At 40.2% G+C, this 17,984-nt stretch overlaps 1 protein-coding gene across 13 annotated transcripts in view; it reads left to right on the plus strand.

Annotated features, from left to right (window-relative positions):
- BCAS3 (BCAS3 microtubule associated cell migration factor) overlaps nt 1–17,984 on the plus strand; it is a 302,365-nt gene that overhangs the window by 69,404 nt on the left and 214,977 nt on the right. For all 13 annotated transcript variants that reach the window (XM_052688679.1, XM_052688678.1, XM_052688668.1 and 10 more), the window contains exon 14: nt 16,885–17,018. In XM_052688679.1, the coding sequence (XP_052544639.1) occupies nt 16,885–17,018 (134 nt within the window). The remainder of the gene's footprint in view (nt 1–16,884; nt 17,019–17,984) is intronic.

The raw sequence follows: 17,984 nt of genomic DNA on the forward strand, positions 1-17,984 counted from the left end.
AAATATCCTGGTTTCATCATGTCTCATCTGAAGGGCTCGTGGGTTCTTCAGGTCTGTAAAAACTTAAACATTATTTAAAAAAAAAAAGTCACAAAGCAGCAACAAACAGAAACCTACCACTGATTCTGGAAGCCACTGATGTTCAGTGGACATAAAGTACAGATGTGTGTGATTTCTGTGTAGTAAAGCAACGGAACGGAGTGCCACGGCCATGAAGGTACTGATCCCCAGTCAGATAATGCTGGGGGTTTGTGCTACCTGCTTTCATACCAATCAACGTGCTTGCAAGGGATGTGATAATAAGTTGTAAGGAATTAGCAGGAGAAAATGTACAGATTCAGTTCTTGAGTAGTTCCTGAAAAGGAGTAATATATTGCTTTGTTGTAGAGAGGAAATCCAAGAGAAGGGAGAAGAGGCTCACTGATGTCAGTCAATGGCAAAGTCATATGTTTCCTCAGTTTTTTCTTTAGAAACAAAAAGAATTCTTTCTTATTCCTCTGCAATGCAAATAATTGGTGAGGATGTCTGAGCTGGCTCGAGTGGCAACCAGAACTTGCTGTAAGTGTGGCCGTTGGCATCAGCTGCATTACAAGGCCAAATCGCAAAGGAACAAGCAGAGGTGTCTCTGCACAGTACTTCACTGTGCTCTGGAGACGTTTTTGTAATGACTTACTTAGATTCACCTTTTCTTCAGGTTCAAGCCAAGCCACTGAATTTTTTCTTTTCTGTTTTAGAGGTATGCAAACACAGAGTAAACTTGGCATGCAGTCAGTTAGTTTATTTAATTAGGTCTATGTCTGCTCTGAAAATCCTGCTGTAATACAGCTAAGAAACTTCTGAAATAGCATTGCTGAGCGTGCATAGAGGGCACTGTGGGTGTCAGTGAAAGGCAGCTGCTGCAGGCTGTGGTAAGCATCAGGTCCACCCTTATATTTTTGGACAAAGGATGAAGGTTTCTAGCTTTTAGGAAGACTTTCATTAAAACCTTTCAAGAGGAGAGTTAAGTAATACGAGGAAGTGAAGTAATATTCATGGACTGGAGACTGTACCTCTGGCATATATGTTGATGTAGTGGAAACAAGAAGTTTATACTCACAAAAAGACTCTAAGAATGCTTAGTTGAATTCACTTACTAAATGAAAATCACTTTAAGCTTCTGTGTGGGTGCTTTTACTCAGCGTTAGTATGGGAGGGTTTATTTTAGCTTGAACGTTCACTTTCAGATGAATTCAGGGCTGGTTTATTATGCATGGTGTCCCCACAAAAATTACTAATTAGCATTCAGGTAATTTAGATGAATTTTTCAGAATTCATTAGTGTACACATCATATTTTTCCTAATCACACTTTTTTTGTGGGAAAAACATGGATAGCTTCAGCGTGGGTCCAGGAACAAGGCTGTCTTTTATAGGATCACAGCTGGTACACCTTGGCTACACAAAAATGACCTAGGATGTTGCTAGATAAGCTTGAGTTACAAATAAGTCATCTGAGTGATTGGTTTTATTTGATGAATGTATTGTGTGCTCTGTTAGTGTGCTTTACAGGACCACAGTCTTCATTCCAATTTGCATGCCAGAACTGTAAGATTTTAAAGACATGAGTTACGTACAAACAGTAATAATTGCACATCCTGTAAGAGTTTTATATAATATAAAACAGCAGTACTGACACTAAGCTGTGTCTTCATCATGGTTGAATTTCTCCTATATTTCAAATGTACTCAGGAGAAAAATTCTCACAAGATTTTTCGGGTTACTAGGATTTTTTCTGTCAATATAATATTGTGAAAGAATTTGTCATTAGTCTCCTAATCCACACACACACACACACACATATGAAAAACAACAAACCACACCAACAGCTGACAGAGTGTCACAGTCAGTGCAGTATCACAGAAGAGTCCTATCTGCTACATGATGGAGATCAAGAGGAGTTTATTATGTAGGCTCTGGATGAAAATGCCATGGACTAAATTTTGGAAGTTCACAAAAGGAAGGAATACACTATAGGGGATTACTTACTTTGAGGAAAGCCTCCAAGCTTTTAAAATGATGGTGAAGGTCTGCCAGGAATTGTAAGTGTATGCAGCGTCTGAAATGGGGAGAGGAAATGAGTAAAGGGAAGGGAAAGGATTAAATGCTACCAATTAGAATCAGTTGCTCAATGATAAACTGGATTAAATCTAAAATAGAGTGTGTCTAGACTGGAGACTGAAAGAACAGTACAAACATCCTCATTTTTCATTATATTGTATTATTTGATGTTGTAACTTAGAGAGGAGGAAAAAACCTCACCAATTCTGATGTCAGCCATAGTCCATTAAAACTAATTCACTTTCTTCCATCGTAGACATTGAGATGGTTGTTAGTCACTGTTGTTAAAGTCAATAAATGCACTAGTCTGCCCAGGCCTCTGGCATGAGCTGCTATGGAAATTTCTGTATTCTGCTTCATTTAAGCGTTTTGGGGTTTTTTTGCTATTCCCTTTAATATTGGTCCAAAGCATTTGTTGTGTTACTTTCTTGTAAGGCCTTGGGACTCAAGTGAGGTTGTGGGTGCAAGTATCCCAGATTGAGAATTAAGACTGAAACGTGATCTGGGAGGCATGAGAACTGCTGCCTCTTGTTTTGTGTAAGCCATCCCAAATACAAACTTCATAGAGTATATATTATTTGGATTTTAGATTTCCATGATTAAAATAAATGGTTGTTATTATTATTATTATTATTTTTCAGTGAAAATTTGCTGCCCACCCCCGAGGGAAAGAAAACGTTTTGTTTTGGAAGGCAATGAGATTCTGGCTTTTTTTCTTTTCATGTAAGAACCTGAAAACTGAGAAGGGGGGAATTGTTTCACGTTTGAAAAACACATCAAAGCTTGTACTTTTTTTTTTTTTTCCAAAATACCATTATACTTTTCCTGTATAGCTGAGGAATATATTCCAAAATGAATTGGAAATTGTAGTTTTCATACTATCCCAATTTTTATTCATCTGCTTCTTCATTTTTATCTACAATATTAAAGGAATGTGGCCTCCCACCATTTCTAAACATATTACTTTCAAGTACGTTCAAGTTCCTGATTCTCTACCTTGTACGTATTTTAAATCCTAGGCATTCTGGCAAATTATTTGCATGGATTTTTATAAAAGCATAATGGGGAAAAAACCACCCGTGCTTTTATTTTTAAAGGTACATGAGTAAGTTTTGGGCACAGCAGGAGCTTTGTGCCGCACTCCCTGTATCTAGTTCTTTCATGGGGTTTTGTAATGCATCATTTCTATGGCATTAATCATCCCATCACTGGATGCACTTCAATGGGCTCAGCACTGACACACATGCAAACACATTATACATACACAAAAAAATTCTGTGCCCCTTGTGTGTGAGAAGGATTATGGAAAAATTACACAGACTCTGTCCATTGCTCGAACGTGTCCTAATGAGAAACCACCAGCAAACAGTCATTGTTTACAGACCACATCTCGAAGGAAAAGTTAAAAACACAGTGAAATTTACGTGACGGAATAACGGAGCGAAGTGAACTCCAAAGCAAATGCTGCTTGGTCGGCTGGCTGGCACGCAGGCTGTGGTGTATGGCTTCTATTCATAGACGTGAAATTAAAGGATGCAGTTAAACGCAGTTGTGAAACGGCCAGTCCAACAGCTGCATTTAGTTTGTTTTTCAATTTCTCATTGCCTTTCTTGTTTATTAGCTGTGACTCTGAGGTCAGAATTAAAACAAATATTTTAATGGCAGCATTTATGATGTTGGCAGGGAGCGCTGCGGCTCAGCGCTGTGATTCGGACACGGCGATCTGGGTGGTGAGAGGAGTCCCCTCGAGTTGAAACGGAGTCACCATTGGTGAGACTCCTGCAGTGTATAATGTCTGTAAATCACACAGCAGATAAGCATCGGGAATCTGGGATCTGCCGTGGAGTTCTTTCAGCAAAATGCACGTGCTGAAAGGATCTCAGTTTTAGAAAGGGAGGATCTTTATATGAATTTTTACCACGTTAAAAACTAACAAAATTCCTCTGTTCCTTTTGAGAGATCTGAGGTATAAAGGCCTTTATGAACTGTGATAATTAAAACCAACTTGTGTGTAAATTATACACGTCTCTCCGTCTTATCGAAATGGTTATATTTGCTTTTAAGAGTAATTTTAGAGACTCTGGGGCTGTGGTTTTATTTTGGTAAATTGTCTTTACTTCGCCACATTTAAAAGAAAATTAGACCTTTTATTTGTGCTCACACTGAGCATTAGTTGCTAAATACATTGCTGTCCACACTTGTGCAAGTTCTGTAAAACCATAGATAATGCAATCAAAATAGAATCCGTAAGGAAGGAAATAAGATCAGTGTTTCAGAAATCACTTCCATACAGATCGGGTTTTACATTATATTACCATTTCTATTAAGCACATTTTAGAATAAGCTTCCTCTCCACCCTGTTGGAAAACAGAGCATTTTATGGAGACACCAAGCTTTATAAAACATTATATATGGTGACGCTGAAAGCCTCCTTTTCTATTTTAACTTCTTACTTAAATATGGAATGTTTTGGAGTTCAGTGCATAGTCTTACCAGTGTTTTGAAGATGATGAATAGTCAATTACTGAAATTTGGGGAGTCGCGTAGATAAAGGGTTTTAATACAAAAGTTGTAGCGTTTGGAGTTACAGCAGTTCTTTTCACCTTCATCCTGATGTGAAGCCCTGAAATGATGCTGGGCTGCTAAGCGTGCTGAGAAGCAGAGGGCTCAGCTTTTGAGTCTAACCCTGCAACTCTTCTATTTGTAATGCCATACCAGCTGTTATCAGGAGGCCTGGAAACACCCAAGCCCTCTGCTTTTTATCTCTGTACCTTTGTTATTTATTTTCACTTTTACTTTCGTAAATGTTTCCCACTGTGCTATCTTCCATCCGCAAACATGGGACAGTTTTTAAAATTATTTGAAGAAGGAACTTACCAGTATTTACATTCAGCATTATAGCAGATAGGTAGCTTCTGTTTATTGGTACGGTTTGGGGTCCTAAAATTAGGATTCTGTAAGATACAACTTCAGGCTGGTTTTTGACTGCCCAAGAACGTGCTTTCCAGTTGCAGAGGTTTTCTCACTGATACCTGAATGAAGCGCATTCTCCAGGGCTGAGGTTTTCAGCTAATGAACGTGTGCCAGGCTTAGCTGCTTTCTTGTTGTGTCTAGGAAAATATTTTATAATCGGTTATAGGTATTTCAGTTTGAAACAAAATTTACTGTATGTCAAAATTATTGATCATTGTACAGGTTAATGATGGTTTTTGGCAAGCTTTTTCTATGTTATATGAATGATAGCTGTGGTTTATAGGTTAAATTTCAGATTGTTGGTGACAGTTTTAATGAACACTTTAAAATCATATTCATTTTATTGTCTCTAACATAATTTCATTCTGTGCAATTCACTGGTTAATGGATAGTCTGTTCATTTATCTAGTGCACGGGTCAATAAGTTTCGTTCTCTCCTCCCTGTAGAGGGGAAGAAGGGCCAGATCCTCTTCTGCTTGCAGAGGAAGGTATGTTTTATATCATCTGCTTTCCCTGATGCATACTCTGTGGGAGCACAGCGGCAGCCCTGCGAGTGGAGGGTGCTGCAGGAGCGCAGGCAGCGTGTGCTCTGCTGTCTCCTTCCCAGGCAGCGCTAGCGGTTGCTGATAGGCTTTTATTCTTTCGTTTTTGTTTTTCCCCATAGTGACTTTGTAAGCCTGAAGGGAAATTGCAGCCCACTTGTGTTTTACACCATAGCGTGGGCTGCAGAAGGAGAGTTTCATGTGAAAATTAGGTAGAAATGCCATTTGTAGGCTGTTGCAGTTAATTTGTACGTTCTGGCAGAGTAAGTTCTCAGTCAGGATTGTGGTGGAGTCAACGGCGGTAGGACAAAAAGAGAATATGCTTTACCAAGCTGAGAAATCTCCTCGCTTTCTGGCTGCTGCATTCGTGCTGTAAGTGGGTGTCGGGGTGAATAACCTCCATGTCTGAAGTAAAATCCCCCGCCTCCAGCTGAACTCTGGTAGCATTTTTCCAGGCAGTGTGCTGTGTTTCTGCCAGGTTGCTGAGATACTTGCCTCTCGGCTCTTATAGAAATTTGAGACAATTAATTTTTGTTCCTAAAGCTGGCACCATTCCTTACAAGCGTTAGAGATGCCAGCTATCCACTGTGGCAACTAATCACGTGGCCATACTGCCTTTGATTTTCTGTATTCTTCTGTGCCATTGAATCGGGATAGTCTTACATAAGTGGAGAACAATTTCTGGCTTATCCCAAGAAGCAGAACCAGGCTCTCCTTAGCTGAAGATAATGTGAATCAGTCCTTCGCAGGACTGCCATACTTATCAGTTGTTTTTAACCTCCGCACAGAAGAGCACTTTGGGAGCTCTGTGCTGATTGCTGCAATGCTTCTCAGACATGAGGTCTTAAGGATGCATAAGTGTGAGTGAGGGGAATGTGAAAAAATCATTTTAGCAATTTATAGATAAAAGCAGAGAGAAGTCAGTCCTACATTTTAAATATGTTCTCTAATTTGGAGCATATCGATGTGTCAGGTTTGATTCTGAGGAACATCTTCTGTCCATCTTCTTACTCTGCACTCTGTGGAAGCACGAGGTTAAGCACAGCGATCTAGTGAATGGTTCTGTAAGCAGGCTGAGCTCCTGGGAGAGGCAGAATGGGGAATGGGACGTAGGTCTGAATTCCCTTTTCCACCCATGTTCATCAGCAGCGCTGTGCCTGAGCGGCAGGCCCTGCTCCCACCTGCCAGGCATCGCGGCCTCCGTTGGCTGGCTGGCTGGCACAGCCCTGGGCATGGATTCCTGTGGAAGTCATAGCTGCACAGTAATGCACTGGAATGGGGCAGGCCAGTAACGGATTGCAGCACTTCAGGATTTTGCCCGGTTTCTGCTGTTTGCTTTTGCTGTCCCCCATCAGTCAGACACCGTGAGCATTGCTTTGGGAGTCAAGTTCAGAGCAGAAGCTCGTGCACCTACTTGAAATGTAAATCATTTGTGTCTGTTACTGCAAGCATTGTCTTGTTTCTCAGTTACACTGAGGAGGGAAGGCTTCACTGCCAAGAACTGTATCTGCATAAAATCCAGTAGGTGGCTGTGGGTAGCTGGGAAAGATGAGAATTATCCTGTGCTGGATTTTTTATTTTATTTTTTGAGAGCTTGTGCTTCAGTTGCCAATTTTGTTGAGGCAAGTAGCTAGACTTACAGCCTCTGGGAAGGATGTTTTGTTACAGAAGCCTGGTGGTGGTCTTCTGGGAAGCCTGTTTGAGTACAGGCTTTTCTGTGCACATCCTATGTGTGTCTACAGAAGTTTGTCAGCTGCAGGGTTCTGTCATGTTCTTCTTACCATCTGGGGGTGTAGTTAAAAGCAATCTTTTTTGGTACAAGCTCTTGAAAAGAAAGTGGAAATACTATAATTATGACATTCCTATAGCAATACTCAAATGTGCCTTCAGTTTGGCAATAGCACAGCTTTTAGATTTGTAGGATGAGCAAGGTACATTCTGCTATATATATTAAGTAACATATATCAATAGTATTATATACAATTAATACATATTGTGTGCAGTAGTGTAAATTCATACAACTACCTTGCAAGTTTGGAACAGGGTGAATGTTTTGACCGTGAAAATTTGTATGTACAGCAGGAAAGATTTTGGAAGTAAGACTTGATTGCTGCTGAGTTTAGGGCAAGTTTATTAATGTTAAGAAAGATTCCAAAGAAACAGGTTGGGAGAGGAAGAAATGTTCTCAGTGAAAAAGAAGTGGGAGACTTTTCAAGTTGTGGGCAGTTAATTGAATGAATAGTGGCACAATTCCAGCAGTGCAAGGAGAAGGGGCTAGAAAAAACGTTTGCAAACAGTGTAGGAAACAAAGAGCAGAAATCAAAGCTATTGCTGCAATTTCAATCCAGTTTATTACCATAGGAGTGCTTAAAAAGAAAGGTACACTGGAAATGAATTGGAAGAACTTCAGGCTCATAATGTTAAGGATTGCAAGCTACTATGCGGTAAGCCAAAAGGTTGAGAAGCTGTCATCCACTCAAGGTCATGCAGCAAGTCTGTATCAGCAAAGGATGTTACACGGGATTCTGACTCCATTGCTGAAGCCAGGAAGTGATATTGAGACACTTTTTGTACTTAGATTTGTTAGTTATGGTTATTTAAATGTCAGAGATAAAGTTTATAATAGGTAATTAAAGACTAGAAGTGCAATTCTTGATAAATATCAGGTTTTCTTTAAAATGTGGTGAGTAAATTATCTGCTTTCCCAAAGTGTTACTCCTACCAGATTAGTGACTGAGAGCTGTGAAGTGCAACACATCTAAATTTTAAATAATTACGCTTCCTTGGCTACAAAAGCATTTTTCTGTCCATTAATAATGAGGAAATTAATGTTGGACCAGCAGTGAAACAGATGAAGCTGTATACTCCTTGGGATGCCTGACTGCACCTTTAATAGACCTGAAATTCCTCTGATTATTTAAATGTTCTATATTGAAATGTGATGGTGGCCTTGAGTTAATAGTTAAAGAGATTTAAATTGGAATGTCCCTGCAAAAGGCTTTCCAATTGATCAGAGCAAGTGGGCAGAAAAATGCCTGATTTGATTGTTGGAAAGCATTGATAGTGCCATGCAGTTTAACAGATTTGCTTTTTTCTACCTCCTAAACTGTGCAATTGGACTTTTATCAAGCATGTAGGTTACTGAAAAGTTGGAGGTGTCTTTTATAATGGCACACTGATGTACTGAAGCACTGATTTCCTGCAACCAGGTCCTCATAGTGCTGGGACTTTTCTAACGAATGCAGCTTTCTTAACAAGTTTGCAAGATGAATCTTACTTTGGAACATCACCCTCCTGCATGTGTCATCTGGAGTAAAATAAGCTGACAAGTAGCTATTTAGTGACAGAATAATTCCTTGCTTTTTCTCTATTTTGACTTCCAATTTTTGACTTGAATTGTTGCCTTTCAAGACGTGTATTAAAAATAACAGAATGGCATCGTATTCAGTGAATTGCAGATACAAAGACTGTGTCACAGTATTGCACATGCCTGGGCAGAAGGTGAAACCCCCTGATTTTGAAAGCTATGTGGATATCAATTCATATTCATTTCAAATTCATATCAATATGTAGCTTGAAAGCTATTGACAGGGGGTATTTCTTTGCAGCAAAAATGTAGAAAGGAGGACCTAGCAGTTTAGCACAAGGTGTGGTTTAAACAAATTGTCTCATAGTGAGTAGCCAGGTTGATGTCGGTGAGAATGGCCTCTTTCTGAAACTATTTCCATGTTTATTTTTATGTAGTTTTAAAATTCCAGTTATCTACGTCCCTCCCTTGTTTTTTTCCCCATTTTCCTTAAAGTCCACCCTGCAGGAAACCCACTTTCATTCTACAGACACATTCCTTTAAACCCACGGATCTCTATTAAATAATCACTCTCCTTTCAAATAGCTGTGATTTAGGCAAGTATTGTTTTTAAGAGTCTGAAATAAAATCCCTCCTTGTTTCCTGCAGTTTTTACCCTGGAAGTACACGGAAGAGGATCTTACACCTGAGGAGAAGTGTATATGAAAGTCTGTATTGAGGGCTTCCTGTTATGTGGATGAAAGAGATGTACTGAAAAAGAGGGCTAGTGTTGTACAGGGTGTTAATTCTCCATTTTTTAAATTTTAGAATCTGTGATAGATAATCTGTGATTATCAGTATTTCAAATTCATCACTACGTAACCTTTTTGAAAGCTGCATTTATTAATCCAAGCACCAAACCTATTATCTCTAAATTTACCCCCAGGCCAGAAAGAAGTAGTGCAGCAGTAGGATTTCCTAGCAAGTTTGAATGGAGCCCATTTCCTCTTTTAGATTTCTGATATTTGGGAGGGGAAAACATTTCTCAGTCATCAAATTCACATCGTCGTGCAAATATTTTACTGCTGGAATAGTATGTTTGAATTGATTCCTTACTGCAGATAGAACTTATAATACTTGATATCCACCTGTGTACCATGATAGGCTTTTCTGATTACTGCCAGCACTTCTCCCTTTGTTATACATCCCCAAAGAGGGGAATCTTGGTGTCCTGTCCTTTGCTATTTGCTATTTCTGCCCTTTTTCTGTTTCTGTGCTTTTTGTAGTCTCAGATTGCCCACCTTCAAGATCAGAGGAGTTTTGGGGCTTTTGTTTCTTTAAGCTTAAAAATATTGTCCTGATCAACCATTGCTTATAATCTATTTTTCCATAGCTAGTTTCATCCTACTGCATACAATCTCAACCTTCTTTACTGAAGGTTGCTCTGTTGTCACCTTTATATGGTCAGCTAACTTAGTATAGATTTTTTTTCCTCACCTTTTTATAGAAGTCTTGCATTTTATTAAAGTTTGTCAGTTACAATTAAAACAGGTGAAATTTAATATAATGCTGAATATATTGAAGGGACGTGTGGGCACTTGTAGAGGTTGATCTGCTCCAGTATCACTGGTGGTGAATATACTCTGTTCTGGTACTTCATGGGTTTGTAATTAATTCACAAATACGTTAAAATGATTATCAGAACACTCATTTAGCACAGCAGGCGTTGCTAATGAGTTGTTAATGCCCCTTAGCATTAAAGACGCGCAAATATATAAAAGGGGTCGAATTATTTCCCATCTTGAATGTAGTGGCAAAAGCTCTGCAGACTTCAAGGAGGTCAGGATTTTATCCGCCCTCTGTAACATTCACTTTATTGTAATTCCAATTAAAAGAGAAAAACACAATAATATATTTCAGCAGTTAAATGTTTACTGCAGTCTGTGCGACTGGAGCAAAGCCTCAAACACCACTGTAATGGTGGTGGCTGTGGGTTTGTGTCCCTTGTGGAGGAGTTCAGAAAAGGAGTCTGTTCCCTTTGATCTTTTGCCCTCATTTACTCTGTTGCCCCCAGCGTGCGTTCTTTAGCTTAGGGAGGGAGAAACCCATCCTGCTCGAGGTTTACTATTTATTGGGCCATCAGCTGTAGTCAGTTAGCATTTGAAACTGCTGAGTAGGATTTAGCTCATAAAGCACAGTGCTGAGCCATCTGGTAGACATAGCAAAGGTCTGGTGGACTCCATACATCCACCCCAACCTCCAGATATTTGGATTAGATATATAACCGTCTTGATAGTGCTGAAGTGCAGAGCAGTTGCCAGAGTACACTCACTGGTAGTCATTCAGATACAAGATAACTCGTTTTCTGTTTCTTTTGACTTGCTGATTCTTAATATTTATCTTCAATTTTTTTTGATATCTTTATGCACTTGATTTTTCTTAGTGAATTACAATAAAGTCAGGGTTTCCTTATTTAATTCAGCTTTCAGAGACCTAGTGTTGTAGTGATGGCATTTATGTTATACTCAGAAGCATACGAAGGCTCAGGAGCACTAACAGTTGGGTATATTTTGATTAGTATCAGCCTCAGCGAGGAGTTAAGTGAGTAGAAATAAAGCTGCTGTTCATGGGTAGCTTGCAAGTTTCATAAAAACACAGACCAAATAAGCCTGGTCACATCTTCCATGGTTGGTTTGAGGCTCTTGGAAAGGAATAGCAGTGCACCCAGCAGTGAGAAGGGAAGGATGTGGAGTGAGTGTGTGGGTTGTCAGGAGCAGTGTAACAAGTGTGGTTCCTCTGAGTGCTCTGATGCTGGCCTTTGGAAACTACAGAGCACGATATCTCAGCATTTCAAGGCATCTGTCCTCATGTTACAAATATGCATATCTATCTGAGAAGTTGCTCTTATATTTTTAACACTATTTGTAAAATAGGATATTTATGCAGTGGGTGTGCAGGAAAATATCAGAATTGCATACTTAGGTGTATCTGTCAATACCTGTGTTCTTTGTGCTATTGCATGGCTGCTTTCCTAAAACGTGTGCTCTTGGTGTTTTTAGAACAAATCCAGCACAGCTCGAATGCACTGAGCTCTTTGGCATGCAATTACAAAATGACATTGTTTTGGAAGGAGGAAAAAAACTGCTGTTCTGAAAGATGACGTTACTTAACGTGAATTTACTCAGGAAATGTAAACCCAAGGTGAAATTGTGCACATCTCATTTGTATGCATGTAATAAACAACAATGCAGTTCCATAGGTGTTATAAATAGGATGTGGTGGAGATGCTCAGGCTGCTAAGGTTTCTCAGATTTTATAGCAAGTACCCAACTGGATTTGCTGCTCTCTAATTTTGCCTTTTGGGCTAACCAGCTGACGCCTAGCTGAAAAGAGTTATGTTCCTACAAGGCCACAGAAGCCTTACTATTCCGTTTCCTTCGGATTGTGGAGGACTCTGTGTACCATCAGCAGCTCCAATCCCACCCTTTCGGCCAACCCTCATCTATCAAACCCGGGCTGAGAGCTAGCGAGAGGAAGCTCCCAGATAAACATACAGCAGCGCCTCAACTCCTAATCACTCTGGGCTTCCGCTTCCAGGCCCTATAATTAGAAGTCCTTCTTTTCCTTGTATTCCCAGTTGACGCAAATGCTTTTTGTGGCTTGGCACCTCATTTAGGGCGTGGGCTTAGTTTATGGCCAGGCCAGAGTCTGGTTTAGTCTTCTGATACTGCATAAATAGCTCTTAACCCACAGTCTACATCTGTACTGGTTTTTCCTTTTATGCATATATTCTCTGCACTTTTTAATGTTTCTGTCCTGAAAGAAGCGCATCGTTTCCCAAACACAATGCATGGGAAGCAGGCAGGTGTGTGTCTGTCAGGTAAAATGAAGCTGCAGGAATTTTGTTATTGTTTTTGCATCTAGGACATCGGGTCCCTTTAAACTGGGTTTTAATCATCTCTGTGGATTTGAAAAACCACATAGTAAAGCAGTCATTAACTTAAACTAACTGTACACCTCACATTACGGATTAAAATAAAGTCAGCTTTGCTGGGAGATGCATACTAATTGCTGTCAGCTTGGTGCGTAGATTTCCGTGGGTTCTGTACATGTAAGATGTTCAATTGATTTCAGATGGTATCTGTTAACCAGGGATTAATGCCAGTTTGAAAAATAAGCAGGAAATCCTTGAGAATTACTCACTTCTCATCTATGGTTATTCATACATGAAGTACTTTGTACAAGAAAACATTTTGGAATGAGCTTATGACAACTTTAACCCCTATTTCCGTCTAAACAACCTCTTGAGAAAACTGTCACAGTCTTTGAGAAAGTGGAGCTGAAGTTTCCTGCACATGAAAGAGAAAGTGAGGTCGGTGCTGAGTCCGGAGGTCAGGTGTCAGTGGGGTGGGCAGAGGAATGCCATTGCTGTGCTGTAGGAATGGAAAGCTGTGATTCTCTGTATGAAGCAATGAGAGGTGGAGAACACCATGCCAAAACATAGCTCCCATCTCCTAAAACGTCAGAGATTTAATGTTTGAGTAACAGTAGTGAGTAAGATGTTTGAAAGTACAGTTTTATAAATGGGTTTTCTTTTGCACCTGTGGTGCTGTGCTTGGGATCTCTGTGTTGAATCAGCTCTGCAAGTGTATATTTGTCTTTCAAATGCAAATGTTTGTAGGAAATCATCTCCTTTCGCTTTCTGAAGAAATAATTGTTAATAGAAGTGAAGGGCCTGCTTTCTTTTGGCTTTCATCTAATAAATTGCATTTAATCCAAACAGTGGCAGAAAGAAGGACTTTAGGTTAGACATGCAAAATTGCCAAGTCAGACGCTGCTCATGTTTTTATTTTTAAGGCAATTTGTTTACACCCACAAATACAATCTCTCTCTACTCCTTCAAGCTAACAAAAAAAAAAAAAGAAAGCAGACAAAGCCCAAAATACTGCAAGGCAAGGACAGCACGTTACTGTGGAGCCAGGCAGTATTTACCTCATAGGGCAGTGATCAGAATTTCAGGTAGGTGAGCATGTTTTGCCACTTAATTTGTTCAGACACTGCATTTGTCATTGAAGGATGAACAGGTGCCCCTGGGTGCTGTACTTGTTTGCCTGTGTGCTCCCAAACAGCACCCTAGCACTGTGTGAATAGAAATTACAGAATTGGAAAAATACCTTTGCAAGAAGCAAGGTGAAATTATATCAGCCTGTGGGCTGCAGGGTTTATCAGTCCATCTGCAGACACCTGCATCTCCAGCCAGGATTGGAAACAGTGCTACAGACCAGAGTGGTGTGATGGACAGTGCAGTGTGGTGATCCCTGTGTTCTCACTGCCTCCTAATTATTACACCACTTTCTGTCTCCAGCTCCCAGGCAGATTGTTGGCTCATTCCACCATGTTTCTGTGATGTTTCTGTGACAGTGCTGTGCCGTGTGATGGGATGCACGTGAACACTGTGCTCAGATCTCTGGGTGCATTCTGCACGTGCGTTTACAAAAGGCTTCTGGATAAATAAGCCTCCAGTTTTGCTAAGGCTGTCTGCAGGCTGCTGAGAGAAGCCCTGTGGGCGCCATCTCCTCCAGCTTCTCTTTCTCCAGGCAAGAGAACAGAAAGCACACTCAGCCTCCCTGAAAAGTGGTCTAATGTGTGAGGAGAGGCAGACAGAGGGATGCAGAAAATAAATACTTTAAATTAGGTCTTTTGGAATATCCTCGCTCCAGTAATAGTGTCAGCCTAATTCTGGTGCACAAACCCTTCTATTTGCTTCCGACTTTCTCCGCTGGTATCGCTATATATTATCAAGGACCGCACACTTCACTAGGAGGGAAGTGTATCTTGTGATGTTTCAGAACAGAATTAATGCAAATTGTGTGCATAATCCCACACTAAAGACTTGGCTCACTTGCACTTAAGCAACTTTAGCTGTATTTCCTATCAACACAGTCACTACAAATCAAGGAAATTGCCAGTTAAGCCAACATTAACATCCAGACCAACCTCGACTCACATGCCTTACCGCCCAAACACAATACCCAAATGCACTCATGGATTTCTGAGCTCCGTAACAAACTCTCTTTCATTTCTAACACTCGGCACCGGGGCAGCAGCCTGGAGTAGTAAAGTATGTCTCCTGGAGAGAATCTTGCTGAGGTCGGGTTTAAGATATTTAAGATTCTGCGTATGTGTGATTTTGAGGAAATAAATGGCTGTGAGCAATGTGGGTGGCCGCGCTCTGCGTGAGCCCCACCAGCACAGTGGTCAAGCTAAAAGGAGCTTCGTAGGCAGATCTGTTTCTACGTGCAGTTTAGATTTCTCTGCAGTTCTGTACCTTTCTGCTGGCGTGAGTCGTTCTTCAAAGTACTGATATTCACAAGTTTCTTCTATCTCTAAGAGCTGTGAGGCACTGCGGTCACCCACAGGGTCCTTGCTGGTGCTGTGTCAGTGTCCGTGTCCCTGGAGCACCCTGGGGGATGCTGGTGGGTCCGGAACATCAACATTTTGTCTCCAATCTGAGCTTAAAGGCAGAGAGATTTGGGAGCTATCATGGAGGAAAAGTGCTCAGAGAGTGACCTAGTGGTAGGGTGCCCTCGGTTCTGCTGAAAGATTAATTAAACTTAATCTTAACTGAGATGATTCCCTGCTGCTCTGTATGTGAATTTGCTTTTTTTCCCAGTCTAATTCTGCAGTTTTAGAAGTGGCATGTACCAGGCTTCAGTGATAACACGTGGGGGGGTTGGAATTTGTACTGGATATATTTGTTAGGCAGCAGTGAGTAAAACAGAGAGAAAAAAAAATATGAACCATGCAGTCGTGGGTAAATAAATCGAGAACATGAACACTCCTTTATGACAGAAGTAAGATAACTGTTTGTCCTTTGAAGAGGAGTCAGGTAAAATGTGGAGATCTAAATTCTCTTCCTGGAGTATAAAAGGATTTGGCTGTGTTTAAATGGAGAACCAATGCAACGTGAACTGTGCAGAAAAATCCTGGTTTCCTGTAGTGGATATGATACTCTGAAAATTATTTAGGAGGTGCTTTAATGTAGCTATTAACATGCTTAAAGTGTTTTGCATCTGAAATTGATAAACGTTTATTTGGGGTGATCGTTTCCTTAATTTTATTAATAAGCGAGTTAATATGGAAATTATATGCAGAAAAATGGGTACGAAATTTGCTTACTGTATTCTCAAATTATGCCATAATGCCATACTTCCATATGCAAAAACATTTCTTAGTTTGGTATAAAAACATAATGGCATGTTGGCTTTCAATATGTGTTTGTAAATTATGAAATGCGTTATGGACTGCCATGCAGAGAAGAAGAAATAAGCAGCATATAGAAGTTACTGTGATTCTGCTGCTCTTCTAATTTAATCATTTCAGTACATCCATCAGTGACCCGTTTTCAATGAAGTTAGTACCTAATTTAATATTTCACTTGAAAGCTCTCAACTCTGATTTGCTGCCTTTCCAGCCGTAAATCAGACAGTTCCTTTCACATGCGTTTGTAAAAAGATGCTTCTTCAGGATTGTTTTGGTATAGGTTGTTCTAGCTGTATTTTCATAGCAATTCTATGTCCAAAACTAATTACTGTGGAAACACCAATCTTTTGTATACGGACTCTTTCAGTGTGAAGAGCACTGTTGGTGATTCCCTGCAGTGCTCATCACTTCAGTGCTACACGTTGGTCACTCAGACTCCCAGTGTGACTTGAAATTCTCACAGGTTCCTCGGTTGCCTTTCATAGCTTTGTGCTGTACTTTTTCAGCAGTGCTGGTGTTGTATGATGTAGGTTGAAGTTCTGTTTCATTTTTATGAAATGAATCTCTTTAAATTCAGTGATTTTCCTGAAACTGTTTTGTTTCCAGAAACCACGATGTAAAGCACTTCAGCTTTTTAGATAGATGTTCTTAAGCCTCTTTTCAAGTGTTTAATCTCTTGTGCTTTTCTTTTTTTTTTTCTTTTTTCTTTTTTCTTTTTTATCCAGGGATGTTGCTGGTCACTACTGACACGTTAGGCCATGATTTCCATGTTTTTCAAATACTGACACATCCTTGGTCATCATCACAAAGTGCCGTCCATCATTTGTATACACTTCACAGGGGAGAGACTGAAGCCAAAGTAAGTGGAACTATTTGCTGAAGAATAATCCCCAGACACCTTATACATTTTGTGTATGTTGGCACTTTAATGTTTGTTTCAGCACAGAAAGAGCCTTTCTTGTGTTATAGCCGCAAAAAGGATAAGAGCACAGCGTTTAACCTGGACAATAATAAATTCTTGCCCTTTACAATGAGGTGCTGTCAGATTTATTCAGATATGACTCTACCTCCAAAGAGCCCAGATTATTAGCTGTGTTTGCACTTAACCTTTTCTCATGTAACATTTGTCTAGTGCCTGTGAAGCAACTGTCAGGGTTTGCTTGACTTTGGTGGTAAAAGCCAAAGAAAGGCGACTGGAGAGTTGAAAGCAAAAGTTAATCCAAAGACTGTAATTAACTTTTATCTACACTTCAGCAGAATGGGGGAACTTGCTGGAGATTGGAGGGATACAATTTTAACTTTCCAATTAGAATCCCATTCCTAAAGATGGGAGGTTAAACTGGGCTTGCTTATAATAAGGTGAAAAAACCCGAATGCACATTTAAAAAATGTTCAATAAGTTGTTTTACTAAAGTTAGAGATGCCACTCAATTGCTGTTTGCTAGCATTGCTGTGACAGCAGCAGTGTGATGTATTATGGCTGGATCCTTCACTGCACTGCTTTTAGGCATCAGGAGAGCTTCACCTTTGTAGCATTGAGTAACTGTTGAAGAACCTGTTTTAAATACATAAATAAAAATGTCACCAGAGGGTAAGAAATGAGTATTGCACTTGCTGATGCAATTACACACTGAAAGCACAGACTTGTGACAGTCTGGCAGATGTAAGCTAGTGTGACAGGGAGAAGCCTCGGGCACTTTGATTGTGACCCTGATACTGGAAGCCTGGGTGGCTGTGGTACCCTGATTACAGTTGCTTCATACCTTCATTTTTCCTATGGGTTGCACAGTTGCCCTTAAGTTTGCCTTACCTTTAGCAAGCAGAG

The sequence above is a fragment of the Tympanuchus pallidicinctus genome, unplaced genomic scaffold (assembly GCF_026119805.1).
Source record: "Tympanuchus pallidicinctus isolate F22 unplaced genomic scaffold, pur_lepc_1.0 scaffold24, whole genome shotgun sequence".
In the NCBI taxonomy this organism is placed as follows: domain Eukaryota; kingdom Metazoa; phylum Chordata; class Aves; order Galliformes; family Phasianidae; genus Tympanuchus; species Tympanuchus pallidicinctus.